Below are 27,961 nucleotides of genomic sequence, written 5' to 3' on the forward strand. Positions count from 1 at the left end.
TTCACCTTATTGTGTCAGGTGTTTCTTTGAAATGCATATAAAAGATGTCCAGCAAGTGAATCTAATTCACAGAATGCTGAAATGTGTGCAGTTTAATTAAAAGGCAGATTATGAATTTACATTTTAAGGTTTTCAAAGTGTGTGACTGGCATTAATTTGTCTAATTGGCAATTTCATTTCTCAATTATCTGTCAGTGTTTCAGTGGCTATTGAGAGCATGATACTTTTGAATGTAAGTCTGAAGGCAGTTAATCACTGTGCTTTCCAGTTAAGGCTGGTGTCTGGACTGATCTGGCTTTGTTCAAGTTTGTCTGTAATTGTGAGACAGCGATGTTTGAACATGCAATTTTAAAAAAAAAACGACCTTAAACAGGTGAGAGGTGAAAACAGTAACTTGTTTACATTATTATGGACTTACTCTCCCTGGAGACAGCCGCAAACGACACAAAATAAGTTAAAAAAAAGTCCCCCGTCAAGACAAAGCTAGTAAGCTGCAATTACGCAATTACAGTGCAAGCATCAGCTTCCTGAAAATGTCTTGAAAGTTTGCTGTGTCAGTGATTTTCTCTGTCACACAATTTACTGCTTTAACTGCCGGTCTAAGAGACTAAGAAGTTTTAACTTACCACTCCTCTTACTATAACCACCACTGTTCATCATCCATGTGCTTATTACTTAATGTGAATAATAATTTAAATATAAGTAAGAAACTTTACTGCATGTCATTTCTCCCCTTTCCATGAAACCACCCACACTAACATTCCTCATTCAGCTACTTTGCGTTAACGTTACACTTGTACTATACTTTTACCAGTGTAAAAGAGTCTGTTTTAAGTCAACGTTATCGACAAACGTTATTGGTGTTTGACAACTAGATAGGCAAAAAATGTTACATTATCAATTATTTTGCTGACTGTGATAGTGGAAGTAGCAGTTAGCTTCATGGTGTCTGCTGGGACTACCGTATTTTTCTACCATCGTAATTTTTCATTCCGTGTCTCTGGACTTGGCTAGCTACAGAGCACTTAGTTAAGAAACATGAAAGTATAACGTTAACTCTGCACTCTAAAACTGTAAATCTGCTTTCTCCATGTATGATGGAAGAAGCCACTATCTTCACGAAACTTCTACATGCCAGCCTTGCTAACGCTACACCAACCAACCTCTAAACCCACAAGGTAGGCCGCTGACAATCCTCGGTCCTCGAGTTTTACTGGCGTCCCACCTTGAGCTACCCCTAACGCCTAACGTCAACGTCACAGCTCGGTCCGTGTTTTGACATCAGCACAGCGGGTAAACATGCTAACGCTAGCAACAACAGTGTAATTACCAGTTAGCTTAGCGAGGAAAAGCTAATGCTGCAACAAGGTGTTTTGGCTTGCGGCTCCAACACTTACCCGCATGCGAACTTCGTAAGTTGTGTAACGGTTCCGTCCAACTCCAACGATTTGTGGATCATAAACGTCTATTTCCAGAAAATTGCTTGGGGGGCCGTAAGCATCCGTCAGGTCCTGGGGCTTGGAATTCAACCGGCGAGTGTCGGCCACCGCAGACTCTGTCATTTTGTCGGGTTGTAATCTTTGGATGACCGACGGCGAATTAGCGTCAAAGCAACTAAATGCACGGTAAAATCTTAAATCTCATCTGAAGACATCAATTGATTGCAGTAGCCGATCGGTTCAGCTAGGGAAGTAGCTGACTTGTATCTCTCTTCTTGCGGGGGCCAGCCGCCCTGCGCCCTACCCTTCTTGAATCTGGAAAATGCGTTGACTCAGTTCCGTGCTGTGCGGGACACTCTGCACTCCCTCTAACGGACACGGGGATAACTAGACCGGACAGATTGAATTAAAATCAATCGCTGCAGTTTTACTATTCATAGGACACAGCTTCTGACGAAAATAGACATATATTTTTTATTTTTCAAACAGGCAGGGAAAAATACAGCTAGGACATTACAGCTGAGTCAGTTATACACAATGTAGGAAACAAACACTAAAATGCAAGTAGGTTACAATATTAAAAACCAAAATTTAAAAGTACATTCAAAGATATTTAGATAGGTAACATTCAAAATGATAGGAATATAAAACAAAAGTGGTGTGGCTGGGATGTACTATTGTGATACTGGTGTATATATCAACATGACCATATAGATATTGTAATGTGGTGTCACTTTCTAATAAGACACCTTTTATTACAGGGGTTATTAATTTTATTATGCATTATAGAGCAGTTGGAAGACCTTGATAAGAACACACTTTTCGGTTGCCAGGTTGTGAAAAATTCCATTGGCTGGTGCTTAACCTTTGTATTTGGTAATAATAGAGTTATTAATACAGTAGTCCAGTAAGCCAACTTTACAGTTATAAATCTTAATAAATGTTAAAAATAGATTTTGCACTAGATGCTCTGCAACCTTTTCTAGCTAGCTAAAAAGAGAAAACAAGTGTCATATTGGAGAAAGATAAAGACTAGCCAAAGGAACTTTATAGACTTGACTACCACAAAGGTACACATATAGCATTAGTAAGTGTTTTTTTAATCAATAATTTTTTTTTTTTTAACCATTAGTAAAATATTTCCAAGTATTAACAAAGCTAAGAGTTTATAAGTTTAGGTACCTTATTAGAAAGTATTATATGAATTTGACTCACTTAGTGAGTTAACAGTGAATGTTGGTTTCTTGGCTGTTATCTACACTGTTTTTTAAATTAATTTTTATAACTTCTTTTATCATAGTTCACAGTAAATATCTAAAATAAACCACATAACCAACAAGATATTTTGTCAAAAAATATATATTTAGTTATCACCCAATACTTTTTGAAACTAACACTCACTCACAATAACTGTAACTTATTAACTGCAACTGCTAACACAGTTCTTCTTTACATTACAAAACAAACAAAAAAAACAAATGCACCTTGAACAAGTCATTTTCTCCACACACTGTTGAAATGAACTGAAATGTTTTCCTGAAGTTGTCAAACTCAGAGAGTCAAGGTCATATGGGACGCAATCGTAAATATTCAAACTTTGTTCTTGAGTTGGGCAGTACCAGAGTCTGTAAAGTTGATATCATATTCTGGTCAGTATATAAACTAGTCTATTTGGTTGTACACTTTGTTATGTGTTTAATTAGATAATATATTACAAAAGATTAACTATATGAAAAGTGTAGTTTTGGGCTGATAACAGTTTTTAAGAAACATTTACATTCCTCATGAGTATAGTAAGGCACAAATCCTTAAACATTAACCTTAAGATCCAGTACATTAATATGTGTACTTCTCCAAAGTTATCATCTCATAAGCAAGACAGACATATGAATTTTAGGGAGATTTTACATTGTTTTGAGTTTCCGTTGTCTTCTTTTTTATCTGTATCTGCTGCATTTGGTGGTTGGTGTCCTTAACCACTAATAGCTTTAATTTAATTGACTGCTTTCGAGTGCCTCAAGCAGATATCCGGTTTCTTCTCGTAAGGGGAGCTATAAGACCATAGATTATTTTCTGACCCTTGCAGTCATGCAGGAGATGTGTCTATCACTATAAGTATTTCTGGATTGCTTTGGTAAACCCAGGCCTGACTGAGAGGCTGTTGCTACTCCTGAGATGAGACAAGAATTGCAGAGGTGGAAGAGGAGCAAGGGGTAGACTGGTCTTCTGATTCGTTCCCAGGGATGGAGCAGTCGGTTTGGTCGGTGGTGACAGAGAAGGTAGAGCCGTCAGAGCTCTCGCTGTCGGACTCGGAGACCGGGCAGTACTCACGGACAGGACAGGCATGCTCATTGTAGTTAGCCTTAAAATTCCCTTTCAGGCCTTTGGAGAATTGAAGCCAATCCTTAAAGAAAGATAAAAAAATGTACTTTCATCAGTTGAATATGAGCACTGTGGTTATTTATATAGGGACATACAGTTTGAGAGCCCAAGACCTTAAATATTTATATTATTGGCTTTGTAATATCTCTAAAATGTTTATGTTTTAACCATGCTAGTGGTCCAGACTGAAATATCTCAACAACTACTGAATGGATTACCATGAAATTTTGTACATATATTCATGGTCTGGACCTTGGTGATTCCCTGACTTTTTCTCTAGCGCCACCATGAGGTTTACATTTGTGGTTCTTAGATAAATGTCTCAGCAACTGTTAGGTCCGCCATGTACTTTGGTACAAATACTCATGTCCTCCTCCTTTCAAGCATCATCACTGAGGCAAAACTTAAATTAGTCCAGTTGACCAATGAAATTCCCATCATTGTGTTTAGACCTAATTAGCAAAGGTTAGCATACTGACATGCTATGCTAAGGTGGTTAACATGGCAAGTCTCACCTGCTTACAGTTACAGTCTCATGTGGATGCTAATATGGCTGTAGGTTTTAAGTCTTGTCAGTTAATTCTTTCAATGACTGCATTAGCTTTTTTCTGGGGAGAAGACACGGGGCTGCTGGATGCTACTCACCTCGATGTCGTTAAAGACTGGGGATGGCTTGGGAACAGGGATGGGGATGATTCTCAGCCTGTATTGGAGGTAGGCACATTCTTACTCTTAGATGATCACATCAACAGCAGCTCATCTATACTACTTATGTTCCCTGTAAGTCTTCAGCTCTGTCATTGAGTGAGGTTTGGTTATGGAAGAGGTTGTCAAATAACTGAAAATGTATTAATATATAATATGATTGTTATTCTATCATCCCTTACATTTACTGCTGCTCTAGACAAGTAACAACTGTTGGTAACCTCATAAAATTATTGAAAAACTGAGGAAATAAGTACACATTGCTGACACGCTACCATACTATACACCATAACACTATAACTACCAACATTTATATATGACATACGGGCCAACCCACCTTTCATGATGCAGCAACATCGTGACCAGTAGGACAAGGGTGAAAGCACCCACCACATACAGGAATGGAGTCCATACAGACATATTTATCTGATTAGTGTCTGAATGGAGGACAGAGAGGTGGATATCAATTATTTCATTATCTAGTTAAATTCTTCTTGTTTTAGCATTGTAGCTGATAATTATTGTGTCATCCAGCCAGTTGCTCCTCTGTAGCTGTACAATGTTTTTGAAAAAATGCCCAGATATTTCTTCTGTGCCTGAGACTTGTTTAGTAGGTAATGTTGCAGTTTCTATAGGTAGCCAGTAGAGGTCAGGGATTACTTCATTACTATTTCAGAAAATATAGGCAATTTTACCTGTGCTGTTGTTGGATCCCCAAACCACAGGCTCGCTCCAGTTACTCCAGAATAAAGACTCTCCACAGTTGCTCCCTATTCTGCTTCGCACTTGCAGCTCATACTGGGAACTGCTGGAGGGCAAGTTGATGCAGAAATTCTGTCTCCCGGTGATGATTCTATTACTCTGGAAAAGAACACGGAGTTGAGGAGGAAGATGCGTCGGAAGGGAAGACAAAAAAAAATGATAATGAAGCAAAGAATGAAAAAGAAGGATGAGACTGTTTACTCAGATTGCTTACCTCCCACTTCTTATTGTTGGTCCTGAAGCGAACCTCACTCTCAACACACCCTGAATAAGTCTGGTTCCAGTAAAACCACAGGTTAAAGTCAGTTCCATTCTCGACAGTCAGGTTTACTGGTGGATATAACTGGACTGAGAAGAGACAGACAGATTCAATTACAGAGAATACAATATACAATGTGGCAACAAGAGGGCAGACATGCTAATATATATGTACATTTTTACAGCCTGTTTGTATGTCAGAATACTATCATTGTTTTTCTTTCCCTGGAAGAAAATGATGTTGAAGTTGAAGTTAAACCTGTGCTCCACCAGGAGGTGTAAAAACAAAAATACTTCCATTGAATAAAATTCACTGCTTCATTCATTGTTTTTTTTTATTATTTTTTTTATTTGAATAGTACCCTCCAGTGTTATGTTACACCCTAGTAAATAAGCATACCTTTGTCTTTCAGATGGTGATGCTTCGTATAGGTCTTGTTGCCATGTGCCAGTTTTGTGCTAAAATCGATGAACCTTTTGGATCGCCCCTCATAGGGCTGGTCACATCCAATGTTAACGCTGTTCTCTGACATGTAGGTGGTACAGTTACGGAATTCTTTATCAGTGTTGAACCTGTGTAGAAATCACTATTTAGGCATTCACACACAAAGCAAAGAAAGCTATGCAGGCATATCGACTGTAAATGTGGCACTGAACCACTTCATAATCAGGTCATCTGCAGTCGGAATATTGGATACTGGTAGTTGTTTACTACGGTATCCAGTCAGTTTTGGGGAAGGATTAGCTAAACATATTCGGTTATAACAAGTTGTACTTTTCTTGGTGATATTTAACTCTGTAATTTGCTACACTTTGATGTCAGGGTCTGTATTTATCAAATATATAGATAAAGATCAAATATATCTTGTAAGAGTTAGGCAAGAGGTAAGAAACATGTATTAAGTGACTAACTTACAGTGACGCCTCTCAAATCTCACTTTTAATCACATGCGCTCTGAGCAGCAAAGGCCAATCAGAGACAGAAGCAGAGGCCGATCAGAGACAAGGACTTAACCTCCACCCCTCTTACTTAAAAAAAATCCTTATATCTTCCCTATATCTTATTCTGCTATTCTGCAGAAACATGTGATTTTAATTTTATTTGTGTGAAATCTTTACTGCAGCCATTAGCAATTACTATATTGAATTAACAACTCTCTAATACATTTATGTTACATAAACAGGGATGATTTGAAACAAACAGAAATTGTGCTGTTGGTTGGTGAGGTATATCAGACAAATCATTTAAAGAGAATTTAGCCCCGCACAGACAATTACAGACATTAACTGTGTGTATGGTTTTCAATTTTCTTTGTTGTTAAGATAAATGCAACTGTTAGGCAATAGGGACCATTGGGACAAAGCTTGGTGGCCTGCAGCAATGGTGTGCTGGTGGGACATAAAAAAAATCCATAAAGTTGGTACCAGCAGGAAAGGTCCAGGGCTGAATTTCTGTCCCTGTCCAATCATGGCTCTCTCTCCATCAAGTGAATGTCATTCTTGTTTTACATTGGTTTCTGTCACGTTCCCTTTTCACCTTCTTTGTCTCTTACGACAACAAGGCTCTTTTTTATGAGACATTTCATACCCAGACAGAATTGCATAGTGAAAGCAAGCTTATAGGGAACCAATATAAATGGCAATGGTGAGTATTCATTTTTCTATAGCATTACATTATGCAATCAACATTTACTTCATAATGATGAGTTGAAAATAAAGGTGAGTGAAAGTAAAAGTGAAGAATTTTTACTTTTCTTAAATTTCACTCTTAGAAATTTGAGAAATTATGATAAACACTAAATAAAATATAAATACATTCAGATGACATTAAAAAAATTGTTTTATGGTTGAAGTTGTATTCTAAGACAACTGTCACCAAATTACTAACTTGCTCTGGAAGGTGTAATTGATCTCTGGCGCCCCCTGCTTATTCCAGGAACAACTAACATATTTCAGATGCACCACCAAACAGTCCACATCTGTCAGAGACACAAGAGAACAACAGAATAGTTTCATGAAGACAATAATTCAAAGGTCTTTGGAGTTACACTCATGTATAGTCAATAAACCTACAGAAATGTCAGTAGACAAATGGCAGTCCCCTCTCTCTCTGTCTCATACACACAGACACACACACACACACACAATGAGGAAATGGATGCAAAATGACGTCAAGGGGAATTTATGTATTAGGAAGCAAGGTTCTACTTTAAAATAAGAATTTAATTAATTTTTATAATTCAAGTGATTGATTATTTACAATATTAAGGCCTAATCATATTTCAAGGCAGATGTGCTGCTAGCTCCTTTTACTCTTGGATTTATATTTAGAAAACGTTTAGAAAATGTTTTAGTTAAAATCACTCATACAACATCCATTGTAAAGATTGTTGTTCATGATGGCTTAATAACTAATATTATAGATATAAAAACGATTAACAAAGAAAATAGCCTCACATAATGATGGGAAACAATATGGTCTGCCTATTTACACACCCACAAGGGCTAAAACAGTTGTTATTAATATAAGTTGCCTATAATTTAAAAAATTGAAAATGTTAAATGTTAAATTTTGTTACCAGGCGGTTCTTTGGCAAACACATAACCCGTCAGACAGAGAAGCAGAAGAAGTCCAGTCGACATCGTGCTCACAGTATCGGTTCAAGTCTACTTCAGCATCAAAGTATTTTCATTTCTGGCTATGCTGCTCTTAGCGTTCGTGGGTTTTGTTTCCTGTAAACGGAAGCGAGATATTAGGCAACAGATCAAGATCACATGTTTGCAGTTATATGCCTTATGCAGTACGGCTTTAATATCAAATAACTCACAATTTGACATTTAGGCGATATTTGACCTACCTATACCAACTGTAACTGATAAAGCCTTAGAGCCACGTGGACATGATAATTCAAAATTATACCAAATATATTATAACCTAAATGACTGACTGAAAAAAATCAGACACAATATATTGGATTAACATTTTCCATCTAAATATAAATGGAGGAACGTCTTTCTGCGTCTCAGATTTCTATCTGTCTGTCGTCAGTCTGTCTGTCGTTTCTCGACAACCGCTCGTCCAATAGACTTAACAATTCAGAGCTTTTTTTTAATATGTGGTTATCTAGACAGAGGAAACATTAAATGGAAGTCGATTAGTAAGCAGGCATTTAACTGGAAGAAGGAAGTAGACATGGCTAAACTGAAGCAAGCACCCTATCAAAAATAAAAGTGGCAGCACATTTGGGACACTGAGACACAAGGAAGACACCTGTATAATGTGCAGAAAAAAGGTGGAGAAACAAAGACAGAGGAGTAGAAGTCTCACGGGTAAGAATAGAACATACAGGATAAGAGATAGAGATAGAAACTGAATATATATTAATAAGATGTGGAAAGTACTAGGGGGCCAGAGAAAATCTCAGACAAAAAAGTAGAAACAGGGGAGAGCATGGGGAGATAAGTTCAGGAAAATTGTTACATGGAAATATGAAAGACAGTATAGGGCAGCAACCTTGAGTTTTTTGAAAGAAACTGAAATAATATAGAATTTAAACATATATATATGAACACATATAAACACATATATATGATATTATTTGGATGTGTATTTATATTTGAGAATTCAAATTAGAATAATAGACTTTTGTGGGACGGAAACTGACTGTCCCTTGCTGCGTTATTGCAGTTTAAAGTTTTGTGTCCACAAAACTATAGTAGGTGGCGGTAATACACCTAAACGTTGGATGAGAACCGCATTAAAGACGGCGACGACGCAGCAGCATCCGTTTGTATTCGATTACGCAATGTGCGTGTCTCAAACATGGACACGCACTGTCCAACCCACAGACAACCAACCGCGGTCCAACCATGCAAGCTGCAGCTACAAAACCTGCACACGATCATCTTAAGTGTGGGGGAAAATTAGATCGGAAATGGTTTAGTAGGCCAGTATAACAACTATTCACGGTCACTAGAAACGAAAGGATCTCGCAGCCACAGAAAGACAACACCGTTTCGTTTGCTCACGTAACTTTACACCATGCATCATCTAACGCAGAGGTCACTAATAAGAGGACAGCAGTCCTTGTCTGGACCCAAACGCCGTCCTATTAGGAACCGGACGTATGACCTATAAATTATTGAGAGCTATTCAACTTTGGCGGAGCGTTTCTATTTCAACTGGCGCAGCTTTTCTAGCCTTTACGGCACCGATCACATGACTACTCAGCCAATCATTGAGCCAGTCTGAGATACACAAGGTGAGAGACGCCGTCGGAGAAGTGAAGAAATTAGGATGGCGAGGGAAAGACAGATTAAAGGACGAGTTAGAGCCGTTCAGTTGTGAAAATGTGTTGAGATTGTTTATCAGTCTATATGTTGATCATAAAAATGGTTGAGATATTTGGTTAACTGTTGGAGTTAACCATACAGAAGAAAAATAGAAAGTCAAGTTACACTTTTTATTTCATTTAGTAAAATTAAGCATATTATTGTCATTTTTCAAAAGCCCTCTGTTACGTAGTTACTATTATTACAGCCATTAATTTTCTTGAAATGATAAAAGAAAATGTCATTATTATATTATTTGTATAGAAGGTATCCTCATTATTATTGTCATTATCATTATTATCATCCTGTGCACCAACAGGCTTCATCCCCAAAAGACTGTAAAACACTGCACTCAACACTAATTACTTCAGTTCGTTTACTCCAGATAGAATAGTTTACTTAGTGTGAGATATTTAAAGTTTATTCAAATGTGTGATGTTTACAGGTATTTTGTTTTCCTTTAGCAGTGCATGTTAAGAAATAAAGTTTATGATACTATTCAAATTTTTTATGTTGGAGTTTATTTACAAATTGTGATTAATAAATACCACAAAATGACAGCACTCAAAGCTGACACAGAATTTCCATACATTTGAAGATCAAAAAATAGATATAGAAATACAACTTTCAAAAAACATATATCACGTCTACAGAGAGTTCCTTGGACTTTGTGGCTTGGTTTTTGTGTTGACATGCAGTGTGAATTGTGGGACTGTGTATACACAGGTGTGTGCTTTTATAAACTATGTCCAATCAATTTAATTTGTCACAGGTGGGCTCTAATCAACTTGTAGACACAGCTCAAGGATAGTTAAAGTAAAGAGGATGCACCTGACCGCAGTTTGTGATTGAATACTTTTGCAAATGATTTCAGTTTTTGACTTTTAATCATTTTGCAAACATGTCTAACATGTTTTTACATTACATGCCATTCTGGATTATTGACTGATCATTAGACTGATAGACAAAAATAGTAATTTTATCCATTTAAAATAAAATCTACAACAAACAAAATTAAAGTGAAGGGTCGGAATATTCTGAAGCCACTGTAGGCTATGTGTAGCATCATGGCCTACTTGATCTCAGGTATGGTTTGTACATGACAGAAAAGTCATGTGACTCTTGATATGTGTATTATGTTCTGTGTCTGCTGCTCCACGGTTAAGGGTTTGTGGGTTTTGTTTCCTGTGAAAGGAAACCGCTACAAAATTAAGATTGAGAAATACCTTTAACTGAAGTGGAACCTTTCATGCGTAGGTATGTTATATGTGTGTACCATCATCCACCTGACAAACGACAAATTGTTAAATCAACTTAATTGAAGAATTACCTCAAATGACATGCATGTAAGTGTATCAAAATCAGAAAAAGGGGATCTACCTATCTTTTAATTTGGCATTTGATCTCTTATGCTACAATCATTTCATCTCAGTTCATTTCCAGTGAATTGAACAGTGGTTTGCTTGTTTACATGTGTGAAAATGACCGTAATCTTAGTGCTCTTTTTCCTGTTTTCACATAGAAAACTATCTGAAATGCACAGTCTTTGTGTAGCCACACACAGTTGTCCGAATCTTTTGGCTATTCATCAATAGTGAAAAATTACACGGTCACATGAAATACTGACTTAAAATCAAAATGACTCAGAAATGTCAGAATAATATTTTTTTTTACCTTTAGAAAAACAAAGAGATTGATACTTAAACCATATTGATATTGCATCAAAGATGAATAAAAGCCTTGTGGTGCTAAATGCTATCTTTAGATATACCAGGTGGATCATGGTGTATAATATACTTCTGTGGCATTACCAAAACTAGAAAGTTATAACGCAATACAATGACCATGAGGATGAGTATTAGATGAGCATTATTTGACCGTTATTAAAATATGTGAGGAGGAGTTGAAAGCCACTCAAAACAAAGACTGTATTTTCTCCACAGAGATCATATTACATTTGTCAAATATCACAAATAGTGTCAAGTCTTAGACAATCAAACCACTTGTAAAATAAATATCACACTAAGACTGTGAGAGTGATTTATTACCAGCCATGATAGCAGGGCTGCTATTGTTCTCACTTTGTGAGTCTGTGTGTGTGTGTGTGTGTGTGTGTGTGTGTGTGTGTGTTGTGTGTGTGTGTGTGTGTGTGTGTGTGTGTGTGTGTGTGTGTGTGTGTGTGTGTGTGTGTGTCATCATGGCAAACTGTGGCCCTGGAGACACTTTGGTTGGACAACCACAGAGGTGTTTTTGAGTATGAACTGGAAGTAGTTTAAAGTTTTGTGTCCACAAAACTATAGTAGGTGGCGGTAATACACCTAAACGTTGGATGAGAACCGCATTAAAGACGACGACGACGCAGCAGCATCCGTTTGTATTCGATTACGCAATGTGCGTGTCTCAAACATGGACACGCACTGTCCAACCCACAGACAAACAACCGCGGTCCAACCATGCAAGCTGCAGCTACAAAACCTGCACACGATCATCTTAAGTGTGGTGGAAAATTAGATCGGAAATGGTTTAGTAGGCCAGTATAACAACTATTCACGGTCACTAGAAACGAAAGGATCTCGCAGCCACAGAAAGACAACACCGTTTCGTTTGCTCACGTAACTTTACACCATGCATCATCTAACGCAGAGGTCACTAATAAGAGGACAGCAGTCCTTGTCTGGACCCAAACGCCGTCCTATTAGGAACCGGACGTATGACCTATAAATTATTGAGAGCTATTCAACTTTGGCGGAGCGTTTCTATTTCAACTGGCGCAGCTTTTCTAGCCTTTACGGCACCGATCACATGACTACTCAGCCAATCATTGAGCCAGTCTGAGATACACAAGGTGAGAGACGCCGTCGGAGAAGTGAAGAAATTAGGATGGCGAGGGAAAGACAGATTAAAGGACGAGTTAGAGCCGTTCAGTTGTGAAAATGTGTTGAGATTGTTTATCAGTCTATATGTTGATCATAAAAATGGTTGAGATATTTGGTTAACTGTTGGAGTTAACCATACAGAAGAAAAATAGAAAGTCAAGTTACACTTTTTATTTCATTTAGTAAAATTAAGCATATTATTGTCATTTTTCAAAAGCCCTCTGTTACGTAGTTACTATTATTACAGCCATTAATTTTCTTGAAATGATAAAAGAAAATGTCATTATTATATTATTTGTATAGAAGGTATCCTCATTATTATTGTCATTATCATTATTATCATCCTGTGCACCAACAGGCTTCATCCCCAAAAGACTGTAAAACACTGCACTCAACACTAATTACTTCAGTTCGTTTACTCCAGATAGAATAGTTTACTTAGTGTGAGATATTTAAAGTTTATTCAAATGTGTGATGTTTACAGGTATTTTGTTTTCCTTTAGCAGTGCATGTTAAGAAATAAAGTTTATGATACTATTCAAATTTTTTATGTTGGAGTTTATTTACAAATTGTGATTAATAAATACCACAAAATGACAGCACTCAAAGCTGACACAGAATTTCCATACATTTGAAGATCAAAAAATAGATATAGAAATACAACTTTCAAAAAACATATATCACGTCTACAGAGAGTTCCTTGGACTTTGTGGCTTGGTTTTTGTGTTGACATGCAGTGTGAATTGTGGGACTGTGTATACACAGGTGTGTGCTTTTATAAACTATGTCCAATCAATTTAATTTGTCACAGGTGGGCTCTAATCAACTTGTAGACACAGCTCAAGGATAGTTAAAGTAAAGAGGATGCACCTGACCGCAGTTTGTGATTGAATACTTTTGCAAATGATTTCAGTTTTTGACTTTTAATCATTTTGCAAACATGTCTAACATGTTTTTACATTACATGCCATTCTGGATTATTGACTGATCATTAGACTGATAGACAAAAATAGTAATTTTATCCATTTAAAATAAAATCTACAACAAACAAAATTAAAGTGAAGGGTCGGAATATTCTGAAGCCACTGTAGGCTATGTGTAGCATCATGGCCTACTTGATCTCAGGTATGGTTTGTACATGACAGAAAAGTCATGTGACTCTTGATATGTGTATTATGTTCTGTGTCTGCTGCTCCACGGTTAAGGGTTTGTGGGTTTTGTTTCCTGTGAAAGGAAACCGCTACAAAATTAAGATTGAGAAATACCTTTAACTGAAGTGGAACCTTTCATGCGTAGGTATGTTATATGTGTGTACCATCATCCACCTGACAAACGACAAATTGTTAAATCAACTTAATTGAAGAATTACCTCAAATGACATGCATGTAAGTGTATCAAAATCAGAAAAAGGGGATCTACCTATCTTTTAATTTGGCATTTGATCTCTTATGCTACAATCATTTCATCTCAGTTCATTTCCAGTGAATTGAACAGTGGTTTGCTTGTTTACATGTGTGAAAATGACCGTAATCTTAGTGCTCTTTTTCCTGTTTTCACATAGAAAACTATCTGAAATGCACAGTCTTTGTGTAGCCACACACAGTTGTCCGAATCTTTTGGCTATTCATCAATAGTGAAAAATTACACGGTCACATGAAATACTGACTTAAAATCAAAATGACTCAGAAATGTCAGAATAATATTTTTTTTTACCTTTAGAAAAACAAAGAGATTGATACTTAAACCATATTGATATTGCATCAAAGATGAATAAAAGCCTTGTGGTGCTAAATGCTATCTTTAGATATACCAGGTGGATCATGGTGTATAATATACTTCTGTGGCATTACCAAAACTAGAAAGTTATAACGCAATACAATGACCATGAGGATGAGTATTAGATGAGCATTATTTGACCGTTATTAAAATATGTGAGGAGGAGTTGAAAGCCACTCAAAACAAAGACTGTATTTTCTCCACAGAGATCATATTACATTTGTCAAATATCACAAATAGTGTCAAGTCTTAGACAATCAAACCACTTGTAAAATAAATATCACACTAAGACTGTGAGAGTGATTTATTACCAGCCATGATAGCAGGGCTGCTATTGTTCTCACTTTGTGAGTCTGTGTGTGTGTGTGTGTGTGTGTGTGTGTGTGTGTGTGTGTGTGTGTGTGTGTGTGTGTGTGTGTGTGTGTGTGTGTGTGTGTGTGTGTGTGTGTCATCATGGCAAACTGTGGCCCTGGAGACACTTTGGTTGGACAACCACAGAGGTGTTTTTGAGTATGAACTGGAAGTTTTTTGTGTGATAGTATTTTCAACTTGTCTTCTTATTGTAATGGGGATTTGTCTGCTATAGTATAAGAGCACAGCAAGATTTCCACAACAGAGTAATCAGAGTAAATTTCACAGGTGGCTTACAGGTAGCTACTTTGATTAAAAAAAAAAAAAAACCCCAAAACAAACAAAACAAACAAATTGAACAAAAAACCCCCAAAAACATTTTGGGTGTAGTGTTGTTGTTTTGTTCACGGGACTAGCACTAATCATGAGATGACTTTTATTTTGAAGAACCGGAAATCCCAGTGTTTTGATAACGGCTGCGGAAGAAGCTGTCATTTGCTCTCCTTTAGTCCAAGCAGGAGTTTCCCTACAAAACCGAAAGGAATTAAACAACAAATGTAACAGTTTGACAGAAAGTCGAAATGGGAATTACACTAAGACACCCTCTTGGTGTTAAACCGTCAAAAGCGCTTCTGTTGTTGCCTTTTCTGTTGACATTCGTGCTCGTCGGGAGCCAAGGCGAGAGCAATGCAATGGACAACGTCGCAACTGAGAGGATGGCTGAGGAGAGCCATCGCCAGGACAGTGCCAATCTTCTCATATTCATAATGCTCTTAACACTCACCATTTTAACTATATGGTTGTTCAAACACCGGCGATTTAGGTTCCTGCACGAAACAGGACTCGCCATGATCTATGGTAAGACTACCAACGTTAGCTAACGATAATGTCAATCAGTTAATTTAACTTAGCGTTAATACTAGCTGGCTATCTTGGTGTTAGCTCCTCAGACTTGACCTGTAAGCTCACTTTGACAGCTTATGCTTAGGTTTCATTGTGCATGGGGGAAACTCCCTGAGTGAGTCATCTATAGAGATGTTCGCATTCAAATTAGTATTATGTATCCAGTATTATGCGTGCTTTCGATTATAAATAGTAACTGTTTTAGGACTGCGGGATTATGGTGATCTTTTTTAGAGTTTTGTCATTCTGTCAGCTGTCAATTAAATAATGAAATATAATGTAATATTGATAACAGCTGAAGTGTTTGGGAAAATGTATATTTTTGTTATAGTAGCTAGAAAAAAAGCATATCTTCTTCCCATTTAACTAGTCAGACACCTGCACAGTCATTCATTTCCAGCATGCAGTGAGAAGCTGTGTTGATGAAGCTATTGCTTTGAGAATAATTAACTTGGCCCAATTAATATTTGTTGTTTGTAAGACCCCAATCTAATTCAAGTATGTAGCACACTCAAATAATTCAAGGCAGGTGTTTTAAATAGAACCTCACCCTATTTTGGTGCACAAGGGATATTTACTTGAGATCCGTGGCTAACTGCTTTGCCCTTCTTCTCCTCCCTGAAGGCCTGTTGGTGGGTGTGATCCTGCGGTTTGGTGTCCACGTGCCCCAGAGCATGAGTGACTTGGTCCTCAGCTGTGCAGTCAACGCCAGCCCTGCTACTCTGTTGGTCAACGTCAGCGGCCGGTTCTACGAGTACACTCTGAAGGGGGAAGTCAGCCGGAGCAAAGGGCACCAAGTTCAGGATGATGAGATGCTGAGAAAGGCAAGGCGATGAACAGATGGAGCATATAAAGTTGCCAACTGAAAATATATTTTATGGATATACTGAAAAGGGTTTGAAAATAACTATTTAGGATAAAAAAACTTTCAAATTCTGTGATAAATACAGTTGAGCTTTGTCCATATTACTGTGTATAGTGTGATAAACAGCCTCTTACGTAAGGTGCTTTTCCAACTCAGCTCCCCTACCTGTGTTTCCCCCAGAAGAACTAGGGTTTAAATTAAGTTCCAGGGAGATAGTTTTACCCCCCCAAAAAGTGCATGCTAAGGTGGCAGTAGTTTCTTAAGATTCAGGAACTTCTGGGTTGGGGCTTGCAGTGCTCAGTGTCACTGATTATACACACATGTTGCTTTACTTGTAGTTTCTGGCAGACAATTATCAGCCAAGAAATTTTTTGACCAATGGACAGACGCCAAAATCCACATCCGACATTACACACTTGTAGAAAAAACATGGAAAGCACTTTTGATGCATCAATGTAATGTACTAGTTGCTAGGTGCCTGGAGCCTCTGGTGGAATAGCACCTACATATCTAAACATGATCTCTGTCAATAAAAATGTAAAAACTTTACTTGTTTGCATACAAAACAAAACAATATATGCTCTGAAGAATATTGGAAAGGTGTGTCAGGTTGTGGGGAATGCACTTTTTGTAAATAGGTGTATAACTTCTTATAACTACTGCCTTCAGGTGACCTTTGACCCAGAGGTGTTTTTCAACATTTTGCTGCCTCCCATCATCTTCCACGCTGGTTACAGTCTGAAAAGGGTAAGAGAGTCAAAGGGATTTATGATGTTCTGTTCATGGAAATTTACATTCAAATGGAAATATAGATTCAGGTTTTTCGCAAATAAGATTTTACACAAGTTACATAATATTATTTAAAATTATATGTTGTTTTTACTACAGAATAAGTTTAAGTTTAAGAATATTTTCATATTTTAATAAACTGTTTTTGTCTGTTTCAGAGACATTTTTTCAGAAACATTGGCTCCATCCTGGCATATGCTTTCATGGGAACAGTTGTATCATGCTTTGTTATTGGGTACGTCATTTTGTAGTCTCTGAAATAACCTCAGACATTGTGATGTTTTGTTTTTACCATTATGCCTGACATTCAGACTCTTTTGCTTGCCTCGATTCATCTGATAAGTTTGTTTTGCAAATGTTTCATCATCCTTCTTTCCTCCTAGGTTGATCATGTATGGCTTTGTTTCCTTCATGAAAGTTGTGGGTCAGCTAGCGGGAGATTTTTACTTTACTGATTGCCTCTTCTTTGGGGCCATTGTTTCGGCAACAGACCCAGGTAGGTAGAGTCATATTAGCTTTCAGTCGTTTCAGCTTCCATATATTCAATAACAATGCTTAATCTGGCTTGTGTTGTGTTATACAATATTCACGTCAGTGTTTTTTTCTCCTTCATATTTCAGTGACAGTGCTGGCTATCTTCAATGAGCTCAAGGTGGATGTGGACCTGTATGCTTTACTCTTTGGGGAGAGTGTCCTCAATGATGCTGTGGCCATCGTCCTCTCTTCGTAAGCACTGATTACATGCTACAGAAATATACACACACTTCGCCAAAGCAACAGTAGGTCCACGTTAAAGGATAGTTTGTGTGAGGCTTCAGCAGTCTGAGTTAGAGACTTCAAGTTAGTGGATTTCCTTGTGAAATTCATCCTTTTTTTTCCCCTGCTAAGCTGCAGTTGAAGGATGGTAAAACAAAATAATTTTCCATTACAAATACTGAAACTTTAAAAGATACCAGCTTGTTTGGTCTGATTCTGACTGTTGAAGTCTCATATTAGCTTCAGTTAAAAATCATTTTTGCACAGAGGATTTCATCCCCCCATCACTTAAATTAGTATTGCATTAGGAAGGGATTCTTTCATAACCTGGACAGGAGGAACAATTACAGTGACCAATAACTTTTAAAATGTGCATAGGGGCAAGTCAGTATTGTTTTAAGAGAGATTTGAAAAAAAAAATGTGAACCTGACCTTTAATCCCAGTTATGTGTTGCTGACCTGCACTATAATGAGTCTAACTGTGGCAAATTCAACTGTTGTACATTGCACATGAATGAACACTAATCATACTAACATCGATCCCTGTCATTTCACTGCTTGCCTTCCTTCACCCACCCGTGTCATTCATCGCCTGCCTGTACGTATGTATGCAGTGTTCTCCTCCGCTTGGAGAAACAGAGTAGACAAGGGGCTGGAGCTGTGCACTCCCCAGGAGATGATGGCCCAGTCTTTCCCGAGGGGGTAGAGGAATGGCTGGGAGAAAACCAGACATTGAGCCCCCGGTGGGTGGGGGGGTGGGTGGGTTGGTTGTTGGGCTGGTTGCGTGGTTGTGATCGCAGAGTTGTAGTGTTAGAACCTGATCATCTCAAGTCAGTCAATGTGATGCAGATCTTTTATTTAGAGTGTAGACATGATCCATTACGATGATCACTGCCCTCCCCTACACCCCACAGCTTCTGCAGCCCCTTTATATCCACTCCTAGTCTTATTTTTCATTTTTCTCAATGTTCTACAGAACGAGCAGATGACTAGAAAATTTTGTGTCTAAAAGGTTTATTACTGCTGGATGTTAGTGCTGGTGATCTGCTTTGTTAGTCTTGAGGTAATTCGGGTGGTACTTCTCATAAAGGAGTAGCGCTTGAATTGGTTAATTATTTGCACTCTTATTGGATATCAGTCAAATACAGTTGAGATATCCAAGATCCAAGAGCATGCAAGACCCCAACCTCTTCCCTTTTTATGACTGTAAAACCCAACTCCAATCCATGTGTGTTAAGCCTTTGTTACTACTTTTATTTTTTAAAGGGAAACCAAAATCCGCTAAATATGTACAGAATCAGAATTGGATTTGGGTTCGGGTTTCTGCAGGTTTAATTTGATGCTTGTCTACCATCTTCAAAGATATTTCCGTTGGTGTCTTTATCTGAGCATGTGTTTGACCCGTTGCTTTTCCTGGATTCTCAGAACACAGGCCTATTTCCTTTCTTCATGAAAATGGTTTTATTTCTGTGTACTCATGTCTACCTGCCCTTCAGCTCCATTGTGGCGTACCAGCCTGCGGGAGACAACAGCCACAGCTTCGAGGCCATGGCTATGCTGAAATCCTTCGGCATCTTCCTGGGTGTCTTCAGTGGATCCTTTGCTCTTGGAGTGGCTACTGGAGTCATGACTGCTCTCATATCCTTTCACCTGGTTCTTACAGTTACATAATGTTGAATGATAATAATTAATGTGAATATAATAATTTATATTCACAGGTATGCATGAGCAGCAACAGAGTAATACTAAAGGAATTAAAACAGACGTCCAAATTCTATCTAAAACTGCAGCTGTTTAATCATTGTATGTGCAGTTTGGAGTCATAATTGTCTTAAAACAAGAAAAAGCCCATATGGATGTAGCCTGAATTCTATTCATGCATACCAAAAGAGAACAGTACTTCTGTACTTTTACAGATTTATTTGTCTTATTTAATCTGCTCAGATTGTCTTATCTCTGTGTTTCTGTTTTAAAAATATCATGGCTGCAGGTGTTCCAGCTCTTGTTTTTTTCCTTGACGTTCAGTTTTGATCACGTGACCAAGTTCACTAAGTTGCGGGACTTCCCCTTGCTGGAGACGGCTCTCTTTTTTCTCATGTCCTGGAGCACTTTCCTGTTGGCTGAGGCCTGCGGGTTCACAGGTACACCTCCTGCATGCAAAAATATTATTTGCAAAAGTGATTTTTTTTTAAAGCTTTTGACCCCCTCCTCCAAAGTATAATTTAATATGTTCTGAGTGACATTTAAGTTAAATCTGTTGATCTTTGTTTTTATTCAGGTGTGGTAGCTGTGCTCTTCTGTGGGATCACTCAGGCTCACTACACCTACAACAATCTCTCCCCGGAATCTCAGGACAGGACCAAACAGGTGAAATGCAACTACAGTGATCCCATCCCATTGTATCTACTAACAGCTTTAATCATTGCTCTGTAACACGTTTTGCAATAGTGCTACTGCCAGTACTAGTCCAACCAATGTTATAGGTTATTTGTATTTCCATAGAAAAAAAAAATCTAGTGCAGAAGGTACAGAATTGAAGAAAAGCACAGAATAAAAGCAAATAACAGAGAAATGCCTTGAAAAGAAATACTCAAAAGACAGGATGTTGAAGTTGCATTAAGTTCAGATACATCCACACTCTGATGTCATTTATTCACTGAAGCACACAGCGGATAGACCTGATGGTCTGCTGGTCCTTCGTACAAATAGCTTTGGGTCATCTGGCTTCGGCATATAGAACCTAAACAATATTGCCCCTTTTATAAATGCAATGCAGCATGACAGGGCAAGATGTTTGTATTTACCACCATAGATAGGATCTGAACTAGAACTTGTGTCATCTTTATCAACAGCAGCAGTGAGATTGAGCAAAACCATGATAGACATGTCTCTGGATATCTAGTAACTAAGATTCAAGGTTAGGAAATAACCCTAAATAGTCTGTTAGCTTGATGCAAACAATGCTCTTAGTTTTACTCGGGACATCAGCTGAGGATTTTAAGAATAATGTAACTTTAGTGAGTAAATTAAAAGCAGATGCCGACAAAGTTCACACATATGTCTTTTGGTAGCACTGTGTGATGGTGGACTAATTGTTGTTGGTTTTTATGGCAGTAACTTTATTTTCAAAGACTGCAAATAAATATCACAGTCTTCATTTGGGCAAGGTTTACATGAGATTTAGAGCCCTTACAGTGACCGCGCATGTGGACATCCACCTCACATATTTTCTGAAAGTTTTACACTTAGAGGTAATAAATAAAGCTGAATAGTACAGTTTATTGATAGTTACCGTTTAGTAGCACTATAAACATGTATTTTTCTATATTGGAAACTATAAATGAGAGAACTAGAGAGCACACACCAGCGACTATGCCCGTCATTTTGATCTCAACTACACACCAGTTAAATTTGGCAACTGCATCTTTCATGGTTATGGATAAAAATCTGCATACAAACGAAATTACTGTGAAATTACTCATGTGCTAGTTCCTGGTAAAGAACCACGGTTTGCTATGATGGAACACACACACACACACACACACACACACACACACACACACACACACACACACAAATATAAGCATTATTCTCCGTAAATTTGATAAGACATGTAACATTTCTCACTAATGCTGTCATGAGTCATCTGATGAACACAGTGAATGCATGGTTTACAAGAAACATTCACATGTTACCTTACCTACCCAAAGTGACATGAATGCTATGTAAATTTTTTCAGTTTCAGTTTTCATCCTGTTTGTTTTCAGTATGTGTATCTGTTTGTCTCTTCCCCCATCAGTTGTTTGAGCTGCTGAACTTCCTGGCAGAGAACTTCATCTTCTCCTACATGGGTCTGACTCTCTTCTCCTTCCAGTCACATGTTTTCAACCCTTTGTTCATCATTGGAGCCTTTGTATCCTTTACTCTGCCTGGTGTTGATGCGCCGCACAAACTAATCAAGGCCTTTCTGGTGCTCCAGAGATGAGTGGCTATCTGACATACCGTATTGTTCCACATGACCTCAGTTTTTTTTTTTAAACCATGACATGTTCACTTGCCTGCATTAGTTAAAAATTCTATCTGTCATTCTATGAAAATACATCATGATACTAATGCTAGCAGTAGTATTACCAAAACTTTTATGAAGGACTGACAGTACATGCATCTTATTTTATTCTGTGCTTCATGGAGCCCAAGAATAATAGGAAAAGCAAATTTAAATTGAGAACACATTTAAAACTAAGATTAGTCAACCATGAGGCAGAATTTCCAAACTACCATCTACCCACGATTATTTTCCATTCCAACCTGCCTTGAACGGTATCATTATTTCAATGTGTTGTGTCCTTGACCTTCCTGCGTGGTATAGGTGGCAGTGTTTCTGGGCAGAGCAGCAAACATCTACCCTTTGTCCTTCCTGCTCAACCTGGGCCGCAAGAACAAGATCGGGTCCAACTTTCAGCACGTCATGATGTTTGCAGGTATGTGAGGTCTGTGGGGTCTCTTATTTTCTACACAGTAAAGATGAGTAAAGTTTCTCTGGCTTGGACCCAAATTGAGTAAACTACTACTCACCTGGGACGTGGTTCCATGAAAATACACTGTCAATGGAAGTGTAAATAAATTAGCCATTGGCCTGGATAATAATCTTCTTCTAGACCAACAACCCTCCTACTCACACACAGTATTTTTATGAATAACAGCCCCTATTGTATGTCAGCTGACATTTACTGTTGAAACAGGCTTAAAAATAGAAATCCCCTTCATGTCTTTTTCATAATTGTTTCTTAGTTTTTAAACCCACAGGTTATTTCCTGTAATTATGCTGAAATTAAACCAATCACAGGACATTTTCTAAATATGTTCAACTTTTTTTTTTTAATACAACTGATTAGCATGCTATGGCGACAAATGCATATGTGAGTATGTGTTTCACTTAAGGAGACTGTGCAGGATAAGCTAGTCAACAAATAACTGCAGTAATTAATAATTACTGAGTTAAAAACATATTTTGTAGGTGTTTCTTGAGTTGATGATGAATGAAAAATTGCACACTGCCTCACTGTGGGCCCCTCTCACACATAAACTCTGTCTTAGTCTCTCATTGTTTTGTCTTGCTTCTCCTCCAGGTTTGCGTGGGGCGATGACCTTTGCTCTTTCCATCCGAGACACAGCGACGTACGCTCGTCAGATGATGTTTTCAACTACCCTCCTCATTGTCTTCTTCACTGTCTGGATCTGCGGCGGCGGCACCATGCCCATGCTGTCATTCATGAGCATACCGTAAGGCTGTGCATCTGTTTGTATGTGTTTATCTCTCTGTGTGTGTTTCATCCGCACTAATGAAGGTCTTTCTGTCAAAATCCCTGTTGCTACCTTTTCTCTTTTAGGGTGGGTGTGGACTCTGATCAAGAAAACTCTGTAAGTGATCATTACACATTAGAGGCTCATGTTTTTGGTTGAATTGTCAATTTGCTAACTCCAGGTCAAATAAAAAACATTGAATTAATGAAACAGTGACTAAATATAAGAGTTGTGCTTCACAGAGTTCTGCGGTGTTGGATGGGACACAGCGGAGGAACACCAAACACGAGAGCGCGTGGCCCTTCAGGATCTGGTATAACTTTGACCACAAGTATCCTTTGAGCCATGGATTACATGAAACCTTGTCTTCAGAACTGTAGATGCTGAATTCAGCTTTGAACACCAGAGGGTGCTCTTTATAAACTTTAAGAAATATACAGTTGTAACTTGATCTCCCTGCACAGGAGTGTTACTGATCTTAATAAAAGAGCCACAGCCTTAATATTTCAAAACACATACATCATTTTTGATTGTTTCATAGTTTCATCTTCCAAGACATCAGACAGTTTGTTAACTAATTAGGTTGTTTAATTGAAAGTTAGTGTGTTTAAATAGTTTAGTCCTTGACAGAAGCTTGTTCACCAGCTACCTGAAACCTCTCCTGACCCATAGCGGTCCTCCTCTCACTGCTACTCTGCCTGCTTGTTGTGGACCGCTGGCACGATGCCTCACCAGCCCACAGGCCTATGAGGTTTGATCATAAGACATCATTCGATAAAGTTGAAGTGTCTCTTCATTAAATGCCCAAACAGTAACTTTTTAGACCGTATGAAATACAGCATTACACCCTGCAGTGTGTGCTGGAGTTGGCTGCTCCCATTCATCTCTTCTTTCTCATGCTTTTCCCCGCCTTCTCCCTTTCCCCTCTCCATGCACCAGAATGAAGGTCCGCTCCATGACGATGACTCTGACTTCATCCTGAACGATGCCAACGTGAGCTCCATGTACGCCGACGTCACCGTCAGCACAGACGCATCAGGATCCCACACTATAAACCGCAAACGCTCCACCGCCAGCATCGGGGGCGGCCCGTCTGATGAGGGTCTGGATCACGAGCTCGCCCTGGCGGAGCATGAGGTTGCAATCAGGGGCACCCGTCTGGTCCTGCCGATGGACGACCCAGTGGAGCCCCCGACCACCGTCACCCTGCCCCCGCCGCCCTCCCCGCCACGCTCTGACCCTCGCAGACACAGACTGTAAGACGGCTTGCACTGTCAGGATGTTTTGTTTCAAAAATCTCAAATCATCTAAGCTGATTTCACAAGAAAACAATCTGTTAGTTGATTTGGTTGGATTTTTGATTGAAATGTCAAACTGTTGTTGTCCCATGTTGACGCTGCCACCTTTCCCCTCTTAACATTTTTAAAATAGTCTCAGCTTTCTGACAAACTTGAGGCGTGTTTGATTTAACTCACCATTTAGGTGGATTACTGTAATCCTGAATGCGAATGCACTGTATGTAAGGTAAGGTACTGTAAATCGAGAGCACCTCAAGCTTACTAACTTAAATCAGGTGAGATGCACATTTAGCCAGTATTTGAGGCTAAAAAATGGGGCAGTAGTATGTGCTCCTATGTTTGTACTACTGTGGCAATATGCCAGTGCTGTTATCTATGCTCTGTAAAAGCCCCAAACACCCTGACCGTGCGTGGCAAACCCTAAAACAGTTTAATATGCAGTTTACACTTTTCAATGTGGTGAAGTTGCTCCTGACAAAAGGTCCTGTATCTGTCTAGCTTCTGTATTTGTATGACGGCCTACAGTATCTAACATTTAGGGCAGTTCACAGTTACCCTGACACTTTGCTCTGGTACTACTTATGACAATTCGTTGCTATTAAAGAGCATTTAGACTACAGTTATATTACTAATCTCACTAACTGAGTTATCTTTTCCTGCATCCCGTGTGTTTGCCTCCGGCTCAGTTGGTGGAGAAGGTTCAAAGGGGTGAAACCAAGGATTTTGATTGGAGGTAGCAACTAGGCAAGGACATTGAGACTTGTGATGAGAGTACTGGGTTTTTAACTTTAAAAGACATCAAATATTTGCTACAAGATCGTAGGTAGAGCTGCAGCAGTTAGCAGATTAATTTATTAATTGATTGACAGAAACTTAATTGGCAACCATTTTTACACTCCAGTCATGCGATCAGTTCTCTTATATCGTAATATTTCAAGCAAAAATACCAACCACTCTCTGGTTTCAGCTTCTCAGATGTGAGGATTTGCTACTTTTCGTTATGACAGTGAATTAAACATCTTTGGGTTTTGAACTGTTGGTTGGACAAAACAAATTGAAGAATTTACCCTGGACTTGGAGAAAATGTAAATGGATTTTTCACTATTTTTTTTTTTTTTTTAGAGAACAATAATCCCATAGACTGAACAATTAATTGATTATTTAGGAAAATAATTGTCGGATTAATGAAAATAAACTTTAGTTGCAGCTCTAAGGCTCTGTAAATACAATAAGGCCAAAAAACAACCAAAAAACTCAAACTGTTTTCACGACAGTGTCCAGAGCATCTCCATTATCCTAAATTTTAGCACTGCCTGCATCTTCTCCTCTTAATCGGTCTTTTTACGTATTGATTTATTTATTTAACACAAAATGATTTATTTATGTAATGATTTATTTTGTTTATTTATTTATTTATTTGTTATTTTGTAGTGTGACATTAATGATTATCTTGCCCTGTTTTTAATTAATAGGACTGCTTGGTGACGAAAGGCTGTTGTTGCGAACCTTTTCCTAAAAAGCACTATGACTCTTCCCACTGAAGGTACATTGTACAGCAGGGAAGTCACGAGGGAGGTGGATGTTCATTCCAGGAGTTTGTCGTCCTCTACAGTGTGTGCATGTTAAAACAATATCTCCTTCCCATACTGTAGCAGACGCTTGTACTTTATACTCGGAAACTAGAGCTTCCCTGTGTGTGAGTTTTACGTGTGTGTGTGTGTGTGTGTGTGTGTGTGTGTGTGTGTGTGGTGTGTGTGTGTGTGTGTGTGTGTGTGTGTGTGTGTGTGTGTGTGTGGGGCTGAGGCTGAGTGTGTGGCTGATCTGGCCAAATCAACTGCTGTGGTTATTAGGGCTAATGTCTTTCTGGGTTTTCTGTCGTCATCTGGTTTAATCATCTTTAAATGAAAAAAAAAAAAAAACTGCCATGTCTCTGTGATGTTGTATCATCAAAGATGACTGAGGGCTGGCTGAACTGTTCTGAATTAAAGTGCCTATTCATAAATTGAATTAACTAATGTAGATTTGTACATATTTGATTTGCTAATGTGAAGTAAGATGATCTTTTTGGTTTTTATATGACACTAAACCCTTTGATGTTATATATTGTATTCCCAGTATAATTAGGCCATTAGGCGAGTGCCTGCATTTTAATATTTGTCTTAAACAGTGCAAACTAAAATATTATACTAATTAATGGAAAAAAAACTCTTAATATTTTGTCAGATATAATCTTTTTGTGTACTTTTGGAAACTGTATACTTTGTCAAAAAAGTACATGTGGCTTTTTAAATGAAACAATTAAGAACTCAATTTGAATTTGAAGGTGAAGGGAAAGATATAATAGTAGTACACAGGAGGATGACACAGACTTTTTACTGATAAATTGTCGGTTTTGCACCTTTTTTGGCAATTAGGCTCGTCTACTTTGTTCCCATCTCAATGAGAGGCATTTTGCACCATGTTATCTCCTTAGATCCTTGTTTGTTCTGTTTTCTGCTGAGCAGGCCCATCTAACATAGCAAGGCAAATTTTTATGACTGAGGTAGAAAATAATTCCTGGTCAAAATTATATTTTTAAATGTGAAAATGTTTGTTTTAATTGTATCAACATGATCTTCAAGCAGTATTCTTAATATGAGGTTTGGTGTCTGTATAATCACCCAGACAAATGAACATGAGTGAATTTGCATTTGTTTTCTTTTAGTAAAGTACTCTTTGATTTTCATTTGTTTGCTAAATGTATTTGAACCATAAAACTTTGTTTGTATGGGAATTTTGAAGAAACAGTTGTAACCTTACAATAGCAGCCACAACTAAAAACCTGAAAATGTTAGACTATGTTTCTGCTGTTTGTAGAAACTGTACATGACAGTTATATTTGTGAAAAGTACACCTGCAATAGGCCTATATGTGAATGTTTTTAAAATGTGAACTTACGTTGAAGGGAAAAATAATCTCATATTTAATAGATTTTTTCCCTGTGTAGTCCTCAAGTTATTAACAGTGTCTTCTAAGTCAGACATCTTGCGAGTGTACTGGAAATAAATAAAAACAACTCGTGAAATTGACACGTCTTTTCTCTTTTAAATTATGCAGTCCCTAAATTATGTCCCTATGAAGCCCTTTACTGTAAGGCTACTAACTGATCATTTGTCATGATTTGTC

General features: G+C 38.1%; 3 protein-coding genes across 7 annotated transcripts in view; 1 reads left to right on the top strand and 2 right to left on the bottom strand.

Moving 5' to 3' along the window:
• The window catches only part of snx12 (sorting nexin 12), a 79,056-nt gene extending 77,273 nt beyond the window's left edge, over nt 1-1,783 (bottom strand). For 2 of the 4 annotated variants that reach the window (XM_056396603.1, XM_056396602.1), the window contains exon 1: nt 1,398-1,780. In XM_056396603.1, coding sequence (XP_056252578.1) covers nt 1,398-1,562 — 165 coding nt within the window. In that variant the 5' untranslated portion in view covers nt 1,563-1,780. Of the gene's footprint in view, nt 1-1,397 lie in introns of all 4 variants that reach the window. The other 2 variants (XM_056396601.1, XM_056396604.1) reach the window with 2 other exon arrangements.
• A 116-nt stretch (nt 1,784-1,899) lies between these two features.
• Nucleotides 1,900-8,273, bottom strand: LOC130182056 (cytokine receptor common subunit gamma-like). The gene is made up of 8 exons (XM_056396598.1): nt 8,126-8,273; nt 7,435-7,525; nt 5,947-6,119; nt 5,503-5,636; nt 5,222-5,387; nt 4,864-4,963; nt 4,467-4,524; nt 1,900-3,843 (listed from the first exon to the last, which is right to left on the bottom strand). Exons 1-8 carry the CDS (start codon nt 8,187-8,189, stop codon nt 3,604-3,606), a joined length of 1,026 nt encoding a protein of 341 aa, XP_056252573.1. The 5' UTR covers nt 8,190-8,273; the 3' UTR covers nt 1,900-3,603.
• Nucleotides 8,274-15,327: 7,054 nt separating this feature from the next.
• LOC130182861 (sodium/hydrogen exchanger 6-like) lies at nt 15,328-27,864 on the top strand. Of its 2 annotated transcripts, none has more exons than XM_056398040.1 (16): nt 15,328-15,739; nt 16,409-16,608; nt 17,319-17,396; nt 17,597-17,673; nt 17,822-17,934; nt 18,059-18,164; nt 19,691-19,817; nt 20,194-20,335; nt 20,473-20,561; nt 21,994-22,107; nt 22,564-22,675; nt 23,324-23,477; nt 23,585-23,615; nt 23,741-23,829; nt 24,144-24,249; nt 24,438-27,864. In XM_056398040.1, the coding sequence occupies exons 1-16, from the start codon at nt 15,463-15,465 to the stop codon at nt 24,756-24,758; spliced, it is 2,136 nt and encodes a 711-aa protein (XP_056254015.1). In that variant the 5' UTR covers nt 15,328-15,462; the 3' UTR covers nt 24,759-27,864. The 2 variants fall into 2 exon arrangements, with proteins under 2 accessions (XP_056254015.1, XP_056254014.1); XM_056398039.1 differs by having other exon boundaries at nt 15,329-15,739; nt 19,691-19,832; nt 20,230-20,335.
• The last annotated feature ends 97 nt before the right edge of the window (nt 27,865-27,961 follow it).

This window comes from Seriola aureovittata, chromosome 15 (genome assembly GCF_021018895.1).
Source record: "Seriola aureovittata isolate HTS-2021-v1 ecotype China chromosome 15, ASM2101889v1, whole genome shotgun sequence".
Lineage (NCBI taxonomy): Eukaryota > Metazoa > Chordata > Actinopteri > Carangiformes > Carangidae > Seriola > Seriola aureovittata.